This window comes from Caretta caretta, chromosome 4 (genome assembly GCF_965140235.1).
Source record: "Caretta caretta isolate rCarCar2 chromosome 4, rCarCar1.hap1, whole genome shotgun sequence".
NCBI classification, from domain to species: Eukaryota; Metazoa; Chordata; order Testudines; family Cheloniidae; genus Caretta; species Caretta caretta.
This window is the reverse complement of record NC_134209.1, coordinates 30,600,027-30,624,369: the sequence shown is the minus strand read 5'-3', so window position 1 is coordinate 30,624,369 and position 24,343 is coordinate 30,600,027. Positions and strand designations below refer to the sequence as shown.

The 24,343-nt window shown below is 39.2% G+C and overlaps 1 protein-coding gene across 3 annotated transcripts in view; it reads right to left on the bottom strand.

Annotated features, from left to right (window-relative positions):
• Window positions 1-24,343, bottom strand: part of PKD2 (polycystin 2, transient receptor potential cation channel) — a 43,298-nt gene that overhangs the window by 6,426 nt on the left and 12,529 nt on the right. For all 3 annotated transcript variants that reach the window (XM_048849109.2, XM_048849110.2, XM_075127513.1), the window contains exons 3-12: window positions 19,414-19,547; window positions 17,156-17,406; window positions 16,192-16,416; window positions 14,689-14,917; window positions 12,601-12,771; window positions 9,535-9,716; window positions 8,603-8,723; window positions 5,227-5,325; window positions 1,682-1,803; window positions 190-307 (exon numbers count right to left, since the gene is read on the bottom strand). In XM_048849109.2, the coding sequence (XP_048705066.2) occupies window positions 190-307; window positions 1,682-1,803; window positions 5,227-5,325; window positions 8,603-8,723; window positions 9,535-9,716; window positions 12,601-12,771; window positions 14,689-14,917; window positions 16,192-16,416; window positions 17,156-17,406; window positions 19,414-19,547 (1,652 nt within the window). The remainder of the gene's footprint in view (window positions 1-189; window positions 308-1,681; window positions 1,804-5,226; window positions 5,326-8,602; window positions 8,724-9,534; window positions 9,717-12,600; window positions 12,772-14,688; window positions 14,918-16,191; window positions 16,417-17,155; window positions 17,407-19,413; window positions 19,548-24,343) is intronic.

The following is a 24,343-nucleotide window of genomic DNA, read 5'->3' as shown; positions in this document are numbered from 1 at the left end:
AGGTCAAGGCTGCATGACTTCATTCACTGAGCTACCTCACCCTTTTATAGTTCTGTTGGGAGTGAACGTTAGACAACGTAACAGATAAGTAAGTCTAAATCTAATGCAAATGAGAATTGGTGCTTAGGAACTCCAAGGACCTAACTGATGGTGTTCAAGGTCTTCCAATTGCCCTAAAGCACGACTTACCCTCTCTTTCTCTAGATCATCTCTCATTTGCTGATGTTCATGTTCTGTCAATTCCTGGTCCCCATCCTGGTCGTACTTCGTAAATATTGCTTCAATCTCTGCATCTGTGTGACCCTTCCTGAAAAGAAGATAAAATGGACCCCCTGCCTTTTTTTTTTTTTTTTTTTTTTTTGATGTTTTGCCAAAAATGTTGCGGAGAAGAAACAACAAAAAAGTCTTAACTACAGCAAATTTTCTAAAAGCCAAAGAACATGCTTAATTCAGTGTTGCCTACAAGCTTGCCCATTACAAATCCAAGTCCACTAATCATGCTGACAAAGCTTGGGTACATATCACCAACAGTTTTGGCCCCAGCCCATTGCTTTAGAGGTTTTTTCCCTGCCTAACAGCATCACTCTCTCTTCACTGGATTGCATTTAAGACAGTTTCCTCTTACCCACATCCCAATTGTGACTAGCACTGAGAAAACAAAGAGAATGCAGTATCTCTGTATGATCAACAGGAGCTCTAGTCCTAACTACCACCTGTATAAAGGTGACTCTGCAGACCAAAACATTTCATGAACTTCCCCAGATTCTGCTTAACAGGACAGGTGACATAATGAAACTTTACAGGACCCCATTTAGAAGAGCACTTGATGGAGGAAAGGTTCTTCATTTGCCTGTCTTTCGTGTCAATGAGAGAGGAACACATCTACTATAAGACAACCCCCTTCCATCCTCATGAAATCCTGCAGGCAAGTTACACTCAAAGGTTATTGAGACATCTGAAAAAAAAAAGCTTGCATCCATCCCTGGAAAGATTGTTCTCTATGGATTTTAATACCACCTTCATACACACATATGCCTAAAACCCCTTGTCAGAATGGAGAACACATATTGAATCAAAAATGCAACTGAGTTGCTCAAATGCCAACTTCTAATCCTTCCAAAAATAAGAGGAGGCTAGAAAGAGGGCAATAGTTGGTAAGCCTTTTGAGCAGGGTCCTACTTAAATGCAACCACCATCTTTCTCTCCATGAATTGTTACCAATCCTCTTCAGTAATGGTGCCAAAACTTCTCCACTGATCCTCACACACCATGAAGCGGAAGGGTCCAACTTATAGATAGTACGATGCAACTAGCCAAGAAAAGTTAGTTACCTCACTCCAGCTCACACCATTAGCCATTATTTCTCTCTTCCTGCACCCCTCATTTTTTGGGAGGTTTGTTTCTGCAATGCCCTTGGACTTTCCTGAAACTTTGCAGATTTTCCAGCACCCTATTATTTACATAAAAACCCTTCTGTTCGCTACAAAAGGAAGTATAAGCTTTATTAGCAACCCACCAGACATGGAAGCATTCCTGCATATTGTTTTTATTTGCATTAATGTACCTTAAAAAGGACTTCCCTCCGCCTCACACCCTACAGGCCTTGAGGAAATCAGACAGATTCTTTGCATCACAAGTCCCTTGGGAATATTGTTTAAGATACAAAATACTGGTTTCTTACCCCTTGAGATCCTGTCGTAGTTCATCAAAGTTTAACTTGCCCCCACCTTGTTGCAAGTTCTCTGAAATGTCATCAACAGTAGTTTTTTTCAATTTAAGTTTAATCATGGCTTTATTGTATCCCTATCAGAGAAAATAAAATGAGAGAAAATAAAAAAAACTTTACTTCTAATGGCATACTTAATTTTGTTTTGCTTGTTGTTTCATGTAAAGAAGATTGCCTGCATTCCTGAATGACGCGAAACCTCATTAAATATTTTCTGACAAGCACTGGAGGAATCATATAATCATAGGAGTGGAAGGGACCTCGAGACATCATCTAGTCCAGTCCCCTGCACTCATGGCAGTATTAAGTATAATCTTCTAGACCAGGGGTTCTCAAACTTCATTGCACCGCAATCCCGATAACAAAATTATACGACCCCAGGAAGGGGAACCAAAGCCTGAATCTGCCCAAGTCTTACCGCCCTGGGCAGAAGGCAAAGCCGAAGCCCAAGGGCTTCAGCCCCAAGAAGGGGGCCTGTAACTTGAGCCCTGATGCCCAGGGCTGAAGCCCTTGGGCTTCAGTTTCAGCCCCAGGTGGTGGGGCTTGGGCAAGTCTAAGCCAGCCCAGGCAACCCCATTAAAATGGGGTGGCAACCCTCTTTGGGGTTGTGACCCACAGTTTGAGAACTGCTGTTCTAGACTATCCCTGACAGGTGTTTGTCTAACCCACTCTTAAAAATCTCCAATGACAGAGATTCCACAACCTCCCTAGGCTATTTAGCTCAGTGCTTAACTTCCCTGACAGGAAGTTTTTCAACCTAAACCTCCCTTGCTGCAATTTAAGCCCATTGCTTCTTGTCCTATCATCAGAGGTTAACGAGAACAATCATCCTCCCTCCCTCCTTCTAACAACCTTTGATGTACTTGAAAATGATCATGTCCCTCTCAGCCTTCTCTTCTCTAGACTAAACAAACCCAATTTTTTCAATCTTCCCTCATAGGTCATATTTTCTAGACCTTTAATCATTTTTGTTCCTCTTCTCTGGACTTTCTCCAATTTGTCCACATCTTTCCTGAAATGTGGTGCCCCGAATGGGACACAATACTCCAGCTGAGGCCTAATCAGTGTGCAGTAGAGCAGAATTACTTGTGTCTTGCTTACAGCGCTCCTGCTAATACATCCCAGAATGTTTGCTTTTTTTTTTTTTGCACAATAGTGTTACACTGTTAACTCATATGTAGCTTGTGATCCACTATGATCTCCAGGTCCCTTTCTGCAGTACTCCTTCCTAGGCAGTCATTTCCCATTTTGTGTGTGCAACTGATTGTTCCTTCCTAAATGGAGTACTTTGCATTTGCCATTATTGAATTTCATCCTATTTACTTCAGACCATTTCTCCAGTTTGTCCAGATCATTTTGAATTTTAATCCTATCCTTCAAAGCACTTGCAACCCCTCCCAGCTTGTATCATCCACAAACTTTATAAGTGTTCTCTCTCTGCCATTATCTAAAATCATTGATGAAGATATTGAACAGAACTGACCCCTGGAGGGCCTCACTCGATGTGCCCTTCCAACTTGACTGTGAATCACTGATAACTATTCTCTAGGAACGGTTTCCCAACCAGTTATGCACCCACCTTATAGTAGCTCCATTTAGGTTGCATTTCCCTAGTTTGTCACACAAGACAGTATCAAAAGGCTTACTAGAGGAAAAATATATCACATCTACCGCTTCTCCCCATTCACAGCTTGTTACCCTGTCAAAGAAAGCTATTAGGTTGGTTTGACATGATTTGTTCTTGACAAATCCATGCTGACTGTTTACTTAGTATCTTCTAGGTGTTTGCAAATTGATTGCTTAATTATTTGTTCCATTATCTTTCCGGGTACTGAAGTTAAGCTGACTGGTCTGTAATTCCCCGGATTGTCTTTATTTCACTTTTTATAGATGGGCACCTGCGGAATCTCTCCTGTCTTCCATGAAGACAGATAAATAGCTAATGGCTCAGGTATCAGCTCAGTCAACTCCTTGAGTATTTCAGGATGTATTTCATCAGGCCCTCATGGCCCTGAATGGACAAGATAACCCAGTACATCTTTTTCATTTCATTTCCCTGTTTCTATGAATTATGGTAGGCATACTTGCACCAGTGGCTAGGATTCCAAAGGACCTAAGGGATTCAGATGCCCAACTCCCACTGAAGTCAATGGGAGTTGAGCTTTTAACTATGTTAGGCACCTTTGAAAATTCCTGCCAGTAGTTCTGGGTGCAAAACAACATATTTAGTTTATTCATTTTGTAAATCGCTATCTAATTTTGAAATAAATTCTGGGGATGAAAATTTTGTACCACTTCATTCCAACAACAACACAACACTTTTAGTTTTCTCCTCTACTTTAATAACCACATTCAAAAAACTTTGAAGTATGTTGGCTACAAATTTAGCCATTTTCTATATAGGACACAAATAAACAAACCTTGGCCTAGATATAAATCTCTCTACATATTCATGTGCGCACACACACACAAGCAGGCACCTAACTTTAGGAGCCTAAACAGTGGCTGCAATCAGCAACTCCCAATATAGAGTAAAAGCTGTTTTATCCGGCATGTTGGGGAAATGAGGGGTGCCAGTAAGTGAAAAATTCCGGTTAACTAAGAGGGAGGGAGTTTGGGTGTGGGAGTGGGCTGGAGGTTGGGGCGCAGGCTCTGGGAGGGAGCTTGGGTGTAGGAGGGGGCTCACGGCAGCAGGTTGGGGCACAGGAGAGTGTGTGGGGTGCTGGATCCGGGGGTGGGGGTGGGGAAGAGGTCACCTAAGGCAGCTCCCCGCAAGCAGTGACCTGTCCTGGGTGCTCTTAGGCGGAGGCGTGGCAGGTGGCTCCGAGCACGCTGCCCCTGCCTGGCTCTGAGGGCTAGCTCCACAGCTCCCATTGGCTGAGCCGCCTACCGTGCCGTGGTCTAGGAGCAGCTCAAGCCCTGCCATGCCCTAACCCCCTGCCAGCCCCATGCCAACCAGACTATAAACTGGAATTTCAATGAAGATCAGAAATGCTGGTTTATAGAGCTTTCCGGTTGGTGAAGTGCAGGATAAAACAGCTTTTACTGTACAAATGAATGTGTGATACCCTGCATGTATGGTTGTGCAGTAAAAGGTACTGCAAATCAGAGTTCAAAATAATTAGAAATAGAATAAAGTAAGCAAACTAAACCCTGGCAGATTTAGAGGTTTAGTCTAATCCAATTCCACATCAGAAATCTTTATCAATGCCGATTCAGCTACTCCAGTACATCACATACAAGGAGATTGGATTCAGTGTTCCAAGTCTCAGGTTACTAGAAACCAACATGAAGTTACATAATTCATTTTAAAATTTGTACTTAATTCTGACTGACTTGCCTTTACTGCCCATTGGGTTTTTTGCTTTATTCAGCAGTAGATTGGTTTGACTCAGTGTTTGCCCAGTGTTGCAGTTTAGTATTTTATACAGTAAACCAGGCAGAAATGAGTCTGGAATCTGGCCAATACAAAGTCAGTATTTGTAACAAAACTGTTTTACCTTTTTGATAAGATCGGACAGTTCCATTTCCGCCTTCTGCTGGGCCATATCGGATTTGACCTCTGAATAAGTATCATTGATAATGGCCAAAAACATGTTCTGTTTAAAAAGTCAAATTAAAAATTCAGCTTAAAAAATACAATTCTAGAGTCTGACAGTATACCTGACCATTACTACTACTAAAACACCATTGTTGTAGCAATCTCACAAATACCCTAAGAAGTCCAGCCTATGGACTTTTTTTTTTTTTAAAGGGAGGGGTGACTTCAGTTAGAAAGTAATATTAAACAGCCAAGATATTGAAAGGTAAGGTTCTGCACCCACAACAATATTTAACTGAATGTAACCAATGAACAACATGGTTAATTGATTACTAATTATTATTCCAATAGTTGCGGCAGTTAATAGGCTGCTGGCAAGGTAGAACACTATCTAGGCACTCATATCTTCCTGTTACAGTTTGTCACACTTTTGTTGTACTGTTAATGGGACCCCAATCCTGCCATGTCACTTACTTGACCATTCTTTGCTGTGGTACGACATCTCAGAGGGTCATGTCCCACGAGAAGCTAGTTCTCGTCTGCGTTACATGCCCTCCTGTCCCAACTATCCCCTGCTGAGATGGTTTCAAACAGCTGCCCAGATTTTCCCAGCAGGCCATTATACATGAATTTAGACTGCATGACATATGCACTACAAACATAGCTGTATTATGCTAAAAGCTTGTGTGTGGACACAACTGTTCTGTTTTAACCAGGTCAGATGACAGTGTAACTACCTGATTACAAACACAGTTGTATTTTTAGTATAGAGCAGGTCTAAAAAACTATTCACTACTGTGCACATATATATTTCCTGAATATGAAATTTGATAAGAATTTAATTGCTATATAAATGATATCAGGAATTAAAAGTCAACCATTTCAAACTGCTACATGTGTCAAATATTTAATTTGCCAGACATACACTAACTACTTGAAAGAAGCCATACCAAAGAGTAAATATATGTATCAAAATACCAATAAGGCACATTTATACCCAATAAGTGTCTTTGCACAAGTCTACATGATAGGCATTCCTAGGACTACTCTGAAATAAGCGTTGCATTCCCATGCAAAAAGCATCTATGTTTTCAGTACGTTTTCTCTGGAAGGAAATTTTAAAAATGTATATCCATATATCACTGTGCACCACAGCCAAAGGCCAGGACAATTAAAAAGAAAGGCTGGAGCCCCATCCTTGACTTATGCTCATTTTGCCTTCAATTCACAACAGCAAGATTTAAGAATGCTGCTGTTTTTGATGCATCTTTCCTAGCTTTGTATCACAATGCTCTACAGGAGCTCTCAACACAATTCCATTCAATCCTTATGACAATACCCGAAAATGGGAATGAACACACAAAATATGGTGTAGTACTGCAAGTTCCCTGACAGGCTGTAACATTATAACAAGATAGCAGCCACGAAGTAAGAGGCTCACTCTACTGCTTAACATAACAAAAGAAGTAGGCCACATCCATCAGTGATGCCGTGACTTACTCTAATTAAAAGGGTTTTTTCCACCTGTAAAATACCATCCTCCATTTGTTTAACTTTTTGAGATGTTTCACAACGGATTTCAAACCTGCTTACCGTCCCTCCTAAGTTCAAGTGTGCCATGTTGCATTTGCTAGCTCACTCTTCCTCGGACCAGTTAAATTTTTAACAAACTTCTTAGTCTCATAATTATAACAGAATAGATGCACTCAACACTTATCACACACAAACAACGTAACATCCAAAAACTATATTAGATAAGAGACAGCATGAAATAATGTAGAAAGTTGTTTCAGACAATAGTACTTTAATTAACCACAGAATCAATGTCAGAAAAATGGTGTCCTAATAGGTTATCAGCAGTATACCAAATCACCATGTGAGAGCTCCAGATTTGGGAATAACTGAGATTTCCACTCCATATTGGTGGTATCATTAGGGTAATGGTTAAGGTTAAGATTTTGTCACGGATAGTTTTAGTAAAAGTCACGGGTGGCAGGGGACCCTGCAGCTCCCAGCAAAGGCTGGCTGAAGTCACAAAGGTCTTTGGAGTCATGGAATCCGTGACTAAATCGCAGCCTTAGTGATGGTATTTGAAAGCAGTAGTAATTAATGGAAAAGTATATAAAGGTAGTGGGAGTGGTCTTGGAAATTGCTCTCATCACCCAATGTGATTGGTCTGTGGATGAAGCATGCCAAGGGAAAGTTACTACTCCTATTAAAAGATAGTTTTTTTTTAAAAAAGCTGGAATAGAATTTTCAAAAGCACTGAAGTCCCTAAATCACTTAAGTCCCATTTTCAAAAGTGACTGGCATTTAGCAGCTTAATTTTCACTGAAAGACAAAAAATCAAGGTGACTTTGGCTCCTAAGTCCCTTTGAAAATTTTTACCTCTGCTCTCTCTCCACACTAGCCTTGTAGATTTTCCTTCTCGGGGCTAGGTTGCTACACAAGAGCCCCAATTCGCTCTAAAATCATTAACACCCCGGTCAAAACAAGTTAGGTACCATCTTTTCTCTACATCTTATTCAAGAAAGTGTACCACTGCTGCATAAATGTTTTAAAATATTTTAACAAATAGAGTGTTGTTGAACACATCCAGCAGTTGGAGATTAGAAAGACACTGACTTTTGGACAAGCTTATTTTCAAGGTGGACATACCACCATCAAAATGAATGCCTTCAATGACTCTGCAAATTGCTCCAATCTTGCAAAAATTTGCCTGTCAGACCACCAGCAATTGCACCACAGAGTCAAAGCAACTTTCAAGAGGTTGTGAATGGTTCTGATCTCAAGAATATTGCATCTAACAATGAAAAATGTTTTGTGGGGGGTAAGAGTGTCTTTCTTCCACTCCCAACCCCTTAATTCATTAAAATAACATGATACGTATTCAATACCAGTGATAACTGGTAGTGAACAGACTCGCTTAATGGTAGTCTAACATTTCAATTCCTTCGTCAGATTACAGCAACATCCAGCCCCAAACATGAGCACTGTTTATAAATAAAGATGCAGCATGTACAGTGGAGTACTACAGTTCCTCACCATAATGCTGTTGATCTACTTGTGAAGAGCTTATATAGCAAGTCACTGGTTAGATTTCAGAAGAAAAAAATATTCTTGTATCAGGAAAACATTTGAAGGGCTGTGGCGGGGAAATGCAATGCAACTTTATTTTGAAAAAGACAAATAAGAGTGTAGACGGGCATCTGTTAAAGGGTAAATTTCCAGTTGTGTTATAAGCTTTCTGTCACCCAAAAATAATAGGAGTCAGAGATGTAAAGATGAAAGTAACTGAAAACACCTGCCCCCTCCATAAACAAAGGCTTACATACCAAAAGAATGAAGAACATAAAGAACACAAATGTAGTGAAATAAATTGGTCCCAAAACTCTGTTAGCTTCTTCAACCTCTGTAAAGTTAAAGTCTCCCAAAATGATGCGGAACTGAGTAAAGCTTTAAAAACAAAACAAAAACATGTCCAGCTGTTAAAACATTTTTGAATTCTGGCAGCAAATTTGTGACATTTCATTCTATTTTGAGCTAAGCATTTTCATTATGGAGTGGGATGGAGGGGAGAGGAAGTGTGGTAGGGAGAACTATATTTTTTTGAATGTTAGTCAGTTGCTGTGCTAATTAAATTTTCATGCCCATCACTAATGTCCTCACAGTCACAGTGGAGTAGAACCTAACTGAACTAAATCCAACCTCTCTTTACACATTATAAGACTTTTTAAAATCACCATTATGCTGTACAACTTGGAATAGTCACCATCTAGTAAGCAATTAGTCACACGTGGTTAACGGGATGTTCTGCAGTTTTTAGGGTACTATGCAATCACTCAGTAACTAAATGTAGATCACTACTGCAATGTAAAGTAATGTAACAGTCAGCGATACATTCTCAAAACCCTATGACTTCCATCTATTTGAAAGAGTTGCCCATCTCTTCAAATGTTAAGAAAGAAGTAGAAGTCTTTATGTTTAATATAATTTTTGTCAGGACATACTTGAAGTTTTTAGAAAAATGGTTTATTATGTGCAACTGTCATATTTAGTATTGTAGAGTGACTATTTTTTTTTCAACAAAGTATACTGAAACAGTTTCTAAAAAGTATAACAGAAATCCCATATACCTACAAAAACAGTCAGCTCTCTAGAACTTTTATATATAACTGGGAGCTATAATAAAACCTTCTGTCTTCAATGAGGTAGCGGAGGTCATTTGCTGATGTACTGAAGAACTGTTTATTATTATTATACTCACACACACTCCTGGAAAGTACTGAAGTCATCAACTTGAGTGCCAAACACAAGGTAAGCCAGCTGAGCATATGCTAAGAAAATAATGAAAAACATAATAGCAAAGCCAATGACATCTTTGGCACAGCGAGACATGGTGGTGGATAACTGGCTCATTGTTCTGTTGAAGCTGACAAATTTGAAGAGCTGTTAAAAAAAGAGAAATAGATGTAAAAACAAGACAGACAACTACTAATGAATGAGCAACGTTCCAACCCCTCACACTCAAAGTGTATTCAAATCTCATAGCACTTAATATTGAAGATACAGAAAATCAATCTACTTTTATTTTTAGAAATATCCCTTCTATCAAAACACTCATACTAGAAATGAGAGGAAAATTCATTGAGGGAGAACCAAATTTCCAATCCTGCTCCATTATTTGCGCACACTGGTTTTATTGCAGAGTTATTCCAGTGTTGGACTACCAATATTAGAACTATTTTGAAGGGGGGAAAATATTGAAGCATGCCTTTTTAAGAAACCTCCCTACAGGCTTGTTGGGTTTTTTGTTTTTTATTTAAACACGAAGCAGAAGACAGTCAGGAATTTTCAATTTATATTTGTTAACATTCACCATCTCTTTAAGTGTAAAAATGGCACATAGTTATGCTTTGTTTTATACTTTATATCATAGTGGTAGAATACACAAGTCACTTGGTAGATTAAGAATGAATTTGTGTTACTTCCTAAAGCGTTCAGAGGGAATTCTCTCTCCATTGATGTAATGCTAAGATGCCCATGCAATAGATAGCTTCACCAGTTCATTAACAAAAAAGTTTCCTTCTAGAACTCATTACATCTAGAGGACGGAAAACAAAGACGGACATGGACAAAAAACTATCATGGGGGAGCTATTTGAATGCCAAGATTTAGATTTGCCAGAGCACTTTAAATAGTCCCATGTAATATATGCATTCATATCTCAAGGTTCCCTTCTCCACATCAAGATACACTGAGTTACTATCAACTTCATTTCCAGAAATTAATAGATTACTAAAAAATTTTGGATGCATAAAATGAGATCATAGGAGAGCCAGAGGAAATTTTAAATATACATTAGAACCTACTTCTTGCAAGGTGGAGAAGCTGTACGAGAAGTATCCTACAGCGAGGGGCAATGGAAATCAGTCGAAATAGGGTCTTCCTTCACATTTGCTAGACTTCCTCAAACAGTGATTCCCAACCCTTTGATTCTGTTACAGCCCCCTTTAGAAGTGCAGTTTGTTACCAGAGGCACAGAAAGCAATGTTTCAGTGGCAGCACTACAAGGTGCCGCTTGTGGAAAAGGAAAGCTAGGAACATATAGAGTGGCAGCCCAACACCACCCTTCAGAAATCCCTGTGGCCTCCAGGTTGGAAACTGCTGCTCTAAAAACCTAGTTATCTGAAGTGCAGTTCTATTCTGAAAAGTGGCTACAAATATAGCACCTTCTTACTCAAGAAATCAGCTCTCTTGGCATAGTCAGAGTTATATCGATTAATTTTAAGTAATACAAGTTAATTGTTAACTAGTTTTTACTCCTCTCAGCCATGATAAAACTCAGCTGGATTCTATTCTTTCATTCATCAGCAGAATTGTTAACTTTAGTTCTGGTGAGTTGTACTTGAGCAAATCCACTGAGGGCTGATTGTGACACCTGTGCAACCCCGAGGGCCTGATTCGGCCCAAATAAACTTTATTACTAGCAATTATGTGTAGACGGAATAACCCAGCATGACTCTCAGATCCTAGGATAAACTATCAGGGTTGGGAGTTAGGAAAGACATCTTTTTTCTTTCAGAGTAACAGCCGTGTTAGTCTGTATTCGCAAAAAGAAAAAGAGTACTTGTGGCACCTTAGAGACTAACCAATTTATTTGAGCATAAGCTTTCGTGAGCTACAGCTCACTTCATCGGATGCATACTGTGGAAAGTACAGAAGATCTTTTTATACACACAAACCATGAAAAAATGGGTGTTTACCACTACAAAAGGTTTTCTCTCCCCCCCACCCCACTCTCCTGCTGGTAATAGCTTATCTAAAGTGATCACTCTCCTTACAATGTGTACGATAATCAAGCCCACATGATGTGGAAATCACTGAAACACATTGAACATGGAACCCCATGGTGTCATTATTACAGTCTATCCCCATTTTTAAAAAGTTTCTAGGCCTGTCAGTTGTGAAAATAGTTTCAGCACTAAAAACTGCCAATATTATCTAGCCTTTATCTAGAGAAATTAAAACAGCACAAGCAGAGGTATGAACTTGCTCCATTTTAAAGCTTAGTTATTAAATGGCTACACCTTTAAGCACATCCATAATAACTACTGGTTCAATGAAGCTAGTCTTCTTATCCTAATATTCCCTTCATCTGAATGGACAGGCCATAGAAATGGTCTGACAGAAAACACAGTTTTAAACCAGCTACCCTAGTTTAAAGTCTTTGCTGCTGGTATAATGTCAGTTTTGACTAAACCATAAAAAGTCATATAAAGGGAAGAACACAAAAAAAGTGAAAGACAGCAAGGAAGACTCCAGGAAAGCAAAAGTATTATCATATTAAACACTAATGAGTATGTAGCTTCAACACAGCAGTCACGGAATCCATGTGTTTTAGAAACTATCCACATCTTAACATTATAGGACTTTTGTATACGAGTCAATTGATGAAATGTCAACAGCTGCATCAGGCTGGGAGAGAACAGGAACTAATTAGGGCTAGTGACTTGTCACTGGGTCAAGGAATGACAAGACTAGACTGATTTTTTCCACACAATTTACTATGAGCACTATTAGCATTAGCACTATTACTGATTCTTTTTTTCTAAAATTAGGTTTCAAGATAACCCTGTTTTCACTCGCACATAGTTTCACTTACACGTTTTTGGTCTGAAATTTTCCATGGTTAGCCTCAGCAGAAATGTGAGCAAGCTTGGAATGTAGTTGGTTGTTTCCAAGGTGCAGAAACAAATCAAAGATATTTCTTGCAGTTACATTAGCATATGTGTTAAAAAGCTTCATTCCAATCTGAAGTATTATGATTTACCTTAATCCAGACAAAAAACACAGTGACGGCAGCAATGTTGTTGAATTGTATTTGCCAATATGCCAAAGGTTCAAAATTGGGGAAAGCGTTTTGATCTTCCAGCTGCTTCTTCAGTAACATGTCCACTGTTGACCTTCTATATATGTTAATTCCTATAGCTGCTACGGATAGCTAAGTAGAAAAGAAATACACAATAAGAAACACTTGACTGAATAAGTTTTAAACGCCACTACATAAATAGATTTAAAACAAAAAAGGAAAAGGCTGGTGTGGCAATCAGTGCCTACAGACTAGATCTAGCCCACAAGATGTTTATCTTAAATGAAAGCTTTGATTCTGAATGTCATGCAGACCACAATAAAGTTTCTAGCCCTCATGTGTGCTGAATACTTTCTAAACACAAGCATAATTTAAATCAATGCACTAATGTCTGCCTGAAGCTGCAGACAGCCTGAAACAATGACTCAGATCAACTACACTCTCCCTGTATTGATCATTTTAGCGGATGGACTGGACAACGGTTTCAGGAGTGAACCCCACGGGGTCTGGAAAATGGGAGTTGCTGAAGGGAAGGAAATGCAGAGAAGAGAAAAGAGAAGAAAAGAGAGGAGATTCACAAAGACCAGGGAGAGAAAGAAGAGGAAGAGAAATTAAGGGCAGGAATAATGATGGCCTAAAGAGCGAGCAACTTTTCTCACTGAGTGATGAAGGGCCAATAATGCACAGAACAAACAATAACTACATGTTTAGCTACTACCACAATGGTCAACTTCCACCCTTGATCATCACCAAAATCTTTTAATGACATCAGTGAACACGGCACTGTGCATTGTGGGGAGTATATCGTCCTGAATTTGTACCCTGGCCCATGGACCATAATTACACACAGAACTCAGCCCTCTCCTCTGAATTAGTTTGACAACCCGATTTAAATATGTGGTACATTCTGACTATAGCAATGAAATTTCTCATTTTTCCCCACTTAATGCCGTAGAGGCATATAGTTCAAGTGATCATTCAAACTCTTCAGTCACAAATTCCCAATAGGGAGGTGGTATTCCCCATGTTACAGATAGGAATATTAAGGCAGAGATATTAAAGTGACTTGCCCAAGGCTAGAGAACACTAATCAGAGTCTAGAATAAAAATGTAGAAGCTGCTGGCTCCTGGTACCATGTATATTTCAATCGTTACATTATTGGTAAATGTATTTGTATAAAGCAAAGTTGGCAAAACCCCACCACAGGGGTCTACATCATGGATTACACAGGAGCCTGAAGTTCAAAGGTAAATTTTTCACTCCGTACAAAGAGAACATTCGGTCTACTTTATCAGGAAGCCAAACTTGACTTGTACTATATGGAAAACATGCTGGTGCAGGCTGTGCAGTGCAATCAACTACACTCTCTGGCACTTGGGTCTGGTTGGCGAGTCATAAGCAATGTCATTCAAAACTTGTTATTAGCTGGCTAAATATCTGAATAAAAACACTAAGATTTGTTAGTATTACTTTGCAAATACCCACCCACGCTCTCAAAATTCCCAAAAGTGTTGGCTTTAAAGCAGAGAACGTCGTCACTGGAATGCCACTCAAAAAATCATTGCATTTGCTGGTATTTGAGATGTGGAAGTATGGGAGAGCCACGATAAAGCAGAAATTGTTATAGTTTCCTCTCCTCATGGCTGTCCCCGCAGCTTCAAGAATCATTGGAAGAAAATTATTTCAAAATAGCTTTGTACAGAGGGAAGGAGATTAAAAACCTGAGAAATGCTAAAAATCCCTGTGTACACAGTAGAATCCTTTCAGATCCTCTCCTAAAGATGCCACTGAATAGGAGAATCAAGGAAATTCAGCAAAATATACATAATCTAAATCGTGATACCCTTTCTCCCACTGAATAGTACCTTCTGCCATGAGTAATCTCACTGAAGTCATGTAATTAGAATGTGGTTACTGTCCCCTTCAGCACACATTTGTGCCCTATACCCATGCCACTAGTGCTGAGTGCACTGAACACTTCCAGGAAAACTCTTCAAAGAAAGCAATACTAGAATATCAAAGATTCATATCCATAAGCCATTACCCACCACAATGATAAGGATATCAAGACAATTCCAGAGACTCCTGAAGTAATGCAGTTTATGGATGCGAATTTCCAAGATCTCTTCTACAATATAATAAAGGGTGAAGAGACAAAAGGCCATTTCACAGGCTGCCAGGAAGAAATCAAAACTAGAAATGTAATGGATAAGCTTCACTGGCTGAAACTGCCAAGATGTAATGAGGCCGCCTGTTGCTGGAAACTCCACTAATAACCTGCATTTTAAAAAGAAAACAAAAATACTATGTTTTAGACACAGACTCTGAAAATTACTTCAACATAAGCTTAGACTTTTAAAATTTGTCAGCAGGAAATTTTACAAAAATCTAAGAGTAGTAGAAAAACATTTTCATGAGTTTTAATTATTAAAAACTTTAGCTCTAAAATTTTTAACAAGGATGGGAGTTGTTTGACTTAGAAATTCCTGTATGGACAAAATTTTAAAGTATGTGCACAATTTTGCACTCAGGTGACACACACAAGACATCATATAAAGCAAGACTGTATGTATACAAATCCCTAATCTGCACACAGACATCTTCTGTTGCACTTACACTTTAAACTTTGGTCCCTACTGTCTGCAACCTGAGTACCGGGATTTGAAGTTTGTCTGTCTAGTTTCACTTTTCAGACTAAAAAGTCGTCAACCAGCAATTTAAAAAAATGTTGGCCTTTTCATAATTGTAGGTGCTGTTAATAATATATGTAAGGATTTTTTGTGTGTATGATTTTAAGACGCAGCACTGTCCTTTGGAACAGAGTCACTGATTTCAGATAGTTTTGGTAACTGCATTTAGAAATATAATTTAAAACAAATATTGGAATTTTTTAAAGTCACAGAAGAATCCTGATTTTTACAAAGCATAGTTATGTAGTGCATCTTTCAGAATATAAATTTCCCATTCCACGTAGCTACATGGTTCCTTAACTCATTTAGGATAAATCCTCAACATCAAAAAGATGCTCTCATAATCTGACCCAGGCTCAACTGCCTTCAGCTAATCTTTTTCAAATGTACCAAGTCTTCCTATATTTGGTAGTGATAGCGGACAAATTCTGAACACAATAAGAAATTCATACTTTCTTCTCAAACAGGAATTACCTGGGGGAAAAAACACCTTAAAAATTGGACTCATTTCAAAATTGTCAATTAGAAGGAAGTAGTACACAAGAGAAAGGTGGCTAGGCTCTGTGGACATGCTGGACAGGATACTCAGGTGTCTTCTCTAGTGACTCCTTGAGGGCCGTAGATGCTAACCAACTAACTCCAAGGGCTATCCAAATGTAAGCATTTGGGGTGGAAATCATTAGCAATACAAATAATTCTTCCTCTTGCTGAAAAGTTCCAAGAGGCTCTCACTTCACTACATAGTAGGATTCAGTGCATATTGATCAATTCCCATGATACAAAATAAAGCAAATCCCATATCTACTGTTTGTGCAATGTCATTTGAGAGAACATAAATGCTATCCAAAGTTTTATAAATACCTGACAATACAGAATAGATTGATGTTCGCATTGTACACAGAGAAATCAATAAAGGCTGCTCTTGTCCCTCTATCCAGCCACAAGTATTTCTTAAGGTTAGCAATCTGTGTGGCTGTCTCCTCTCTGCTTCGTGACAGATCTTGATAATAACCAGCCCCACTGTATGAGGCAATCAACCCCCAGTGGCTGCTCCCATTCAAATCTTGTTCATTGGTGTAAGTCCAACTGGTTTAAGACAGCAAGAGAAAGAATACATTACTCACTCTTTTCATGTGTAACAGCATATACACTAGCTTGATCACACAAAAAAAACCCCAATTGCAATAATTTACAAGAGATATTAATAAGATGTGGTATCTGTAACCTGGAAAGATGTACTAGAGGGTCTCTTGATATTAAGAGACAAAATTAATAGTAAAGATAGATAATGACAAGTCACAGTAAATTAACTATGTCTTGACAACAGAATACTCTCAATTGGCACAGGGAGTTGTATTCTCTTAGTGAAACAAAAAGCAGCATATAATACTTTACAACACCACTGTGAGGGAGATAAGTAGTATTTCCACTTTGTGCATGGGGAAGACAATTTAACCAAAGACACTCAGTGAGTAAGCAGTAAAATCCAGAATTAGAAGTTGAGGCTTCTGGCTTCAACTGTGATGCTTAAATCACACTGCATTTCTAGGCAATGGACATACCCGTTGGTGGCAGACTTGGATGTATCTAAACCAGTAAGGCCAAGAACAGAACTAATAGACTGATTTCATACAGGTGGAAGAAACTAATTTAGAGTTGACAACTGTTTTAGATTTAACTGTAAAGGAAGAGTTTACATGCAGAACACGCAATAATTAAGATGTTGCTTTTGGTAGGTACCAGATATCAATGGAGAATCAGCTTAAAACACCCACAGAATTGCAGAACGCACACTTGGCTATGTGGATGAGAGAGAAATACATACGCTGTTCCATTTCGGAGCCCAAAAGGAGCAGTATCTTCATTAGCAACAGAATAAACGTCATAGCACTCTTTAATTTCATCTTTTAAGTCCTCAGGTATCGAGCATGTCCCATTTCTCACTTTCAGCTGCCGAACACGAGGCACCCCCAAAAGCAGATTCTCATAATAAATGAAACTTTTGTTTTCTGCCATGGTTTTATTGTTGTACCACATCTCCCAGTACAGCCCATCCAGCAAAGGGCCTTCTGTGAACTGCGGAGGAAGAAAGAATTTTAGGGATGCTAAATTCATTCAGAGCCAACACTGAGTATTTTTATACACCTCCACTCCTGCCAAGGATGTGTTCAATATTGTAATTGTTAGTTTTTGTCTATTAACAGAAAAAGTTCTTGCTACATAAAGTTACTTAGCAAAAACTCCTCTGGACAACTAAGTGTTGATGGGTTCCAAGGGAATTTCCCCAACCCACCATGATCAGAAGTATGATAACTATGCTACGTCCACTGGGCAAAGGATTAGAGAGAGAAAGAATGACGGATTCTGAGTTTTTAGAAATGGAGAGATCCTCTGTGGCCATGTCAGCATTAGAGAAAACATTCTCACTAAAGCTACCATGAATTCAGCTACATGCAGCTCTCTTCTCTGCTCGCATTTATGCTCTTTGCAGTTGAGAGTTATTAAAGCCCTGTTTTGTATGATTGATAGAAAAATCTATGTGGCTGCTTGAGTTACAAAAATAAGAAATATGAACCTTAAAATATATCAAATTGACTTATGAAAAATTATTAGTAGGCTAAAATAGGTAAAAATTTCAGAAGTGCTGAAATGACATAGGAGCTTGTCTTTTTTCAAAATTGACTTTGGCACTTAGGACCCTAAGTGTCTTTAAAAGTCAATGGGACTTGGAGCTGAAATGCAAAAGTCATCTTAAAATTTTCTACTCAGTCTATAGACTAGTGTGTTTTCTGGGAGATGGGAGGAATAAAAAATAATTTTGGTATACTGAAAACATTCTAATTATTTTTAGTACATTAACTGCTCCTGAATAGTCATAGCAACACCATGTACTCATTCTTGCACTGTGTTGTGCTTGGGCAGACTGCTACAGCAACACCCTGCACAATGGAAGAATACTACAACCGCAGGACCAGGACTGATAATGGCTCATAAGGAGTGAAAGGTCAACGATCAGCAAACAAAGGCCCAAATGCCGCAAACAATGATGCATGTAGTTAGCTTGCAACGCAAGTAGTACAGGAGAACCTCAGAGTTACAAACATCGTGGGAATGGAGGCTGTTTGTAATTCTGAACAAAACGTTCTGGTTGTTCTTTCAAAAGTTTACAATTGAACATTGACTTAATACAGCTTTGGAACTTTACTATGCAGAAGAAAAATGCTTTTAACATCTTAATTTAAATGAAATAAGCACAGAAACAATTTCCTTATCTTGTCAAATCTTTTTTTAAAAACTCTTTTTAGCGCTTACATCTAACAGTACTGTACTGTATTTGCTTTTTTTCTTTTTTGTCTCTGCTGCTGCCTGATTGTGTACTTCTGGTTCCAAATGAGGTGTGTGGTTGACCCGTCCGTTCATAACTCTTGAGGTTCTACAGTACCAATGAAATCAACAGGACTCTTAACACCACCACTTGATGTAACACACCTCAGCAACTCAACAGGTGTGTCATCTAGTTAGGTCAGTAATGTCCAGGCCTGATAAGTAACTGTATTAGTATATCAGAACCAAATATATTCTCTCCTGTGAGCTAGGATTTAAATCCAGGTTCTAAAAGTGTATCTAACAAGTGTTAATCCATTGTGACATCTAGATTCCTAAATTCAACACTTGTAATGAATTGCATTTAGTAACTCTGGCCTTGTCTACACTACAAAGATTTGCCGGTTTAGTATACCAGCAAACCCTCCTAGTGCAAAATGCAGCTTATAGTGACAAAAGAATGTTTTTGCTTATATAGCTTATTCCAGTTTGCTGAACAAAATAAACTACAGTGGCCAAGAACTTAATTGCCAGTATAACTGTGTCTACACTAGAGCTTTTGCCAGAATAAAAATGTAGTTAAAAAAAAAATTTACATTCCCAGGCAACATTACTGTATCGGCAAAAGTGTAGACCAGACCTAAGAGCATTTGTTGATTATGATGGAGAATTTAAAAGATATTTACAGATGGTTGAGAGTCCAGAGGGGGAAAAATAACAAATTTACAGTGACAATAAGATACATTTTTTTCCCTTCACCTTCCAGAAGTCCTCCATGGTGGATAGGGTTTTGAAATTGGTTTTCTCCATTTTCGATAAAGGTGTTTCCAGGAAGAGCTGTGACATTACCCTAGTGTAATAGTACATACTGGAACTCACCATCCCATAAGTCACTGCAGGAGACATTTTTTGGTAGGGAGGAGAGAAAGAGGGAACCAAGTTTTAAAAGCTTATTTCAAAAACATCTGATTGTATTTTACACAGAAATGTTAACATTTTTTAATAGGATAAAATGTAAGGCAAGCTTTTCCCTATCACCAAGCCCCCAATAATCACCATTATGCTATGTTTACGCAGCATTTATGCTATGTTTACGCAGCAATTAAAAACCCGTGGCTGGCCGTGCCAGCTGAATTGGGCTCATGGGGCTTGGGCTAAGGGGCTGTTTATCTGAGATGTAGACATTGGGGCTAAGGTTGGAGCCTGGACTTTAGGACCCTGAGAGGTGGGAGGGTCCCAGAGCTGTCTGCAACCCAAGCCAGCTGGTGGCTAACTGCAGTGTAGACCTACCCTTAGTGTAAAAGGAATACAGAATAGAAGTGTCAATCAGCTTTCAAATATTCAATGTTCCAATTCCACTTTCTTTAGTTAATTATTTATAATTACAGGTACTTAAACTTTTAAAATAATAATTGGTAAGAAACAGGATATGTGCAGTAACTTTAAAAGATCTTTTAATTAGAAAACCCTGAATACAGATTTACGTTTTGCTCCTATTGGGCCAAGTCCTTGGCTGAGAACCATACAGCACAAGTTATAGAGGGATGGAAAGATGACTTTGGTTTCTTTGATCATGGGGTCACTGAGTGCTGTGCCAATCCCCAGTCAGAAGTTAGAGCAGCCCACAACAGGGATAGAAGTGGCATAGGATTCTCTAAATCAGACCCAGAATAATACCCTTTGAACCAGACTAATCCTTCCAATGCTGGATATGGTAGCTCAGTCAGATTCTGCTACTAGTCTAGCACAGAACAGCTGAAAAAGACCGCCCAACGTCTTAAGCGACGGCAGGAGCGGTGTTCCACCACCTTCGAACATCTGAAGTTTCCCAGTAGTAAGGCTGTGCCTGTGCTGTGGCTCCCGCCCATCGCATTTCTCCACTAGCCATGTGATACCAATGTGACCTGAGTCAGTTTTACCCTCTACTTCTACAAGCATACTGGAGATGCTACGCATAGCAGGAGATGCAGCGTTCTCTAACACTGCAGACTATTCACAGAGGATAGCGTTGGCTGCTCGTAGACATACTGCTTCCCCTATGCACCATTAGGAACGGACATTGAAAATGACCAAATTCCTGATTCAACCATGTATTTAAGCATTTAAGTAATCCCATCCCTATTCAGCAAAGCACTTGAGCACATGCTTACTCATGCAATTATGTGCTTAGCTGCATAGGGACACGATTACTCATACACAAAATTAAGCACACTTAAATGCACTGCTGCATCAGGGCCTAAGACTGTATCAGTTGCTTCTCCTCACTCCTTTAAAACTGGGCCATGTGCACAAGCAGCAGCATAGATGCCATTCTGGAGGGATGAGGCAGGAGGAAGGGTGAGGCAAGGAAGGCCAAAAAACCCCAGAAAAGCTCAAATGAGGAGAAGGCAGAGGAAAGGGACAGAATATCTAATAGCAGGGCGTATCAGGAAAGGTAGGATTTGGCCCCTCTCTTATAGAATAATAGCATCTTTCCAGTTGGAGTGAACAGGGCACAGCCACCAGAAAAGACTGACACAACAGAGAATTAGGCCCCCAACTTAAAGACTGCATCTACACTACAACTGTAAGCATAACATTGGGAGATCCAGTTATAGCACAGTTAAAGTCGCTGGGTGGACAGTACCTAAACTGGTTCCAGGGACACTGTTAAAACCCTGAAAAGTCCAATACCACAGCCCACTTTGAGGGATGGAATTAGGTCCAGGCTATATACCAATTTTTAATCTTGTTGTGGTGACAGAGTCCTTTGACTATTATATAGTATAAACAGAGTTAAGGAAAGTTAAACTCCCCTGTAAATAAGACTGATATTTATTTTCTTTCGATAAAGAACAAGAACTATCCAATTTATTTGAGCATAAGCTTTCGTGAGCTACAGCTCACTTCATCGGATGCATACTGTGGAAACTGCAGAAGACATTATATACACAGAGACCATGAAACAATACCTCCTCCCACCCTACTCTCCTGCTGGTAATAGCTTATCTAAAGTGACCACTCTCTTTACAATGTGTATGATAATCAAGGTGGACCATTTCCAGCACAAATCCAGGTTTTCTCACCCCCCCCCCTTTTTTTTTCCAAAACCCACACACACAAACTTTTGGAAAAAAAAAGGGGGGGGGGGGTGAGAAAACCTGGATTTGTGCTGGAAATGGTCCACCTTGATTATCATACACATTGTAAAGAGAGTGGTCACTTTGGATGGGCTATTACCAGCAGGAGAGTGGGGTGGGAGGAGGTATTGTTTCATGGTCTCTGTGTATATAATGTCTTCTGCAGTTTCCACAGTATGCATCCGATGAAGTGAGCTGTAGCTCACGAAAACTTATGCTCAAATAAATTGGTTAGTCTCTAAGGTGCCACAAGTCCTCCTTTTCTTTTTGCAAATACAGACTAACACGGCTGTTACTCTGAAACAAGAACTATGTCTTCAAGCTTTTCTTCTATGTTGTATGGTGAGTGTATGAATTGCTAATGCAGTACACTGACCTTCAGTCAATTTATTAATTTAAAAATACTAGTACATACGAAATTCTGTCTTTTCTTGTACTGAAAAATGACTATCCAAATTATGCCAAATAACCACCGCAGGACATACTGAACTGTGAAAACTCAAGAGCAAACTGCTTGAAAAATAAAAGACAAATATGTTTAAAATGCCTTTTTAACTGAAACAAAGGGCTATACTAATTTTCAGAATACCGTAGTTCCCTTCTCCCTCATTAAAAAAAATAATTTGAAAGGAAAATTGTGCATGAAACATTTCTAGTAAAATATTTTTGCCTGCAGACCATTTAATGTGAATTTGCATCAAGTTATTCAGCTGACGGGTGTTAACATTTGTATCTTCTAGCAGTGCTAAAACTCTGCAGGGGAATAAACTGTAGATCTACATCAAGGCCTTCTTGTATACCCTAGCTACTGCTTCCCCCCCCCCTTTCTTCTCTTTAATAATCACTTACTGTTGCATTTCCACAGGTGCTAGTATTGACAGTCCACTGGGCTTTTTACCACTGTACCATCTAGACTAGTTCTGAGTAGGGTTAGATGACACAATAACACAAATGCTGGTACCACGGTTACACTATTTCACCTGACATACTAATGGTATGGTACTAATGGTACAAAAAATTTAAGGAAAATATCAGAGTAGATAAAGAAATCATACTTGCTCTCAAAGCTACAACTTTATATTTTAGTTTAAAATTCATTGGCATTTTGAGGCACTGAAAATATTAAATTGTGGATTTATTGCCAGTGCTAAAAATAAAGAGCATAAAAAAATAAGACAGCTTTCCAGAATTATATTAACCAGCAGCAAGTAATTGTTTTACTAGACAAGTAAAAGATTTGTTTTATCACTACCACCACCACCACGAGGAAAGTCGGTGAATAGATTTTATGTTTAGGTTGGTAAATTTTCATGATTGTTTTGCAAGGCTGAAGTCTGGAGCAGAATAAGGACCCCCCGTTTCCCTACATTATGTTTGAACCACTAGACCATATGAAAACTTAAGTATCTGTTTTAGCCATTGCACATGCTATATTTGATTGAGCTACTTTGTGTGTTACAGTATTACAAATGAAACTCTAAAAAGACTATTTTGGAGAGGTTTTATTTAAAAAAAAGTATATTCAGACCTCTAATAATTCCAAGCACTATGTAATACCATACTTATTTTATTTCCCACAATCTTGGTCAGCTGCCTAAGTATGTGGCAGGAAAGTGTGAAAATCCTTAAAAAAGTTATTTTGCCTCAATAAGAGGAATCTGTACTTAAGTTTATTCTACAAACTAGATCATGGTGTATTAATAAAAACCTAGAATACTTTTGTTAAAAGTTAAAAAGAAAAATCTTTAACTCTTTCAGTGTTTAGATAAAGGAATGTCTTTACTTCTGATGCTTCCATTGTAAAAGCACAATATGTTAACAGCACAAACTCTAATGTAGAAGACCTCCCAGTATATATTATGTATATGGTTCTAGGGTTCTAAAATATCCTACATTGCACACACAAAAAAAGGTACTCAGTCTTCCCCCAAGGGATAACCACTACAAGGGAGGGAGAGAGAGAGAGAGAGAGATATTATGTGCAGTGTTGTTATAGCCATGTGTGATGAAGAGGGAATTTCTCATAGTACTTTGGATGCTGCATGTTTAACCAGGTGGTGGGGAAAGAGTGATTACTATTTGCAGCGATCCCGGTGTGACTGTCGCCTAGCTGCCTGGGCCCCATGCCCATAGAGAACCCAGAAGACACTGACATGGACATCTGGGTGTCTAGCAAATAATGAACATGGACTGCTGTCCACTCCCTCTGCAGGAAGCCAGACAGCTCGGACCAGCTGGAGAACAAAGAGCTAAGGTGGATGGTCAGGTGATGTCGTCTGCCTGGGAAGAAGAACAAAGGACTGAGGAAGAGCAGGTTGGATTAGTTAGGTGTGATCTGCTGGAAGTAGGGGTACTTGTGGACTGGGGGCTGGAAGAGGGCCCTGGGCTCTAGTCAGACCCAGTTGGACTTGGCTGCAACTTTTCCACTCTCTGTGCTAACTGAAGAACTGCCTACTCTGTGTTCCAGAAATTTAACAAATCCTTCCATTTTACAGTGCTGTCTGAGAGTCACTCTAGACTAAAGAGGTCGGGGTTGCATGTCTCCCTTTGGTTGTGCAAGTCTGCCCCAG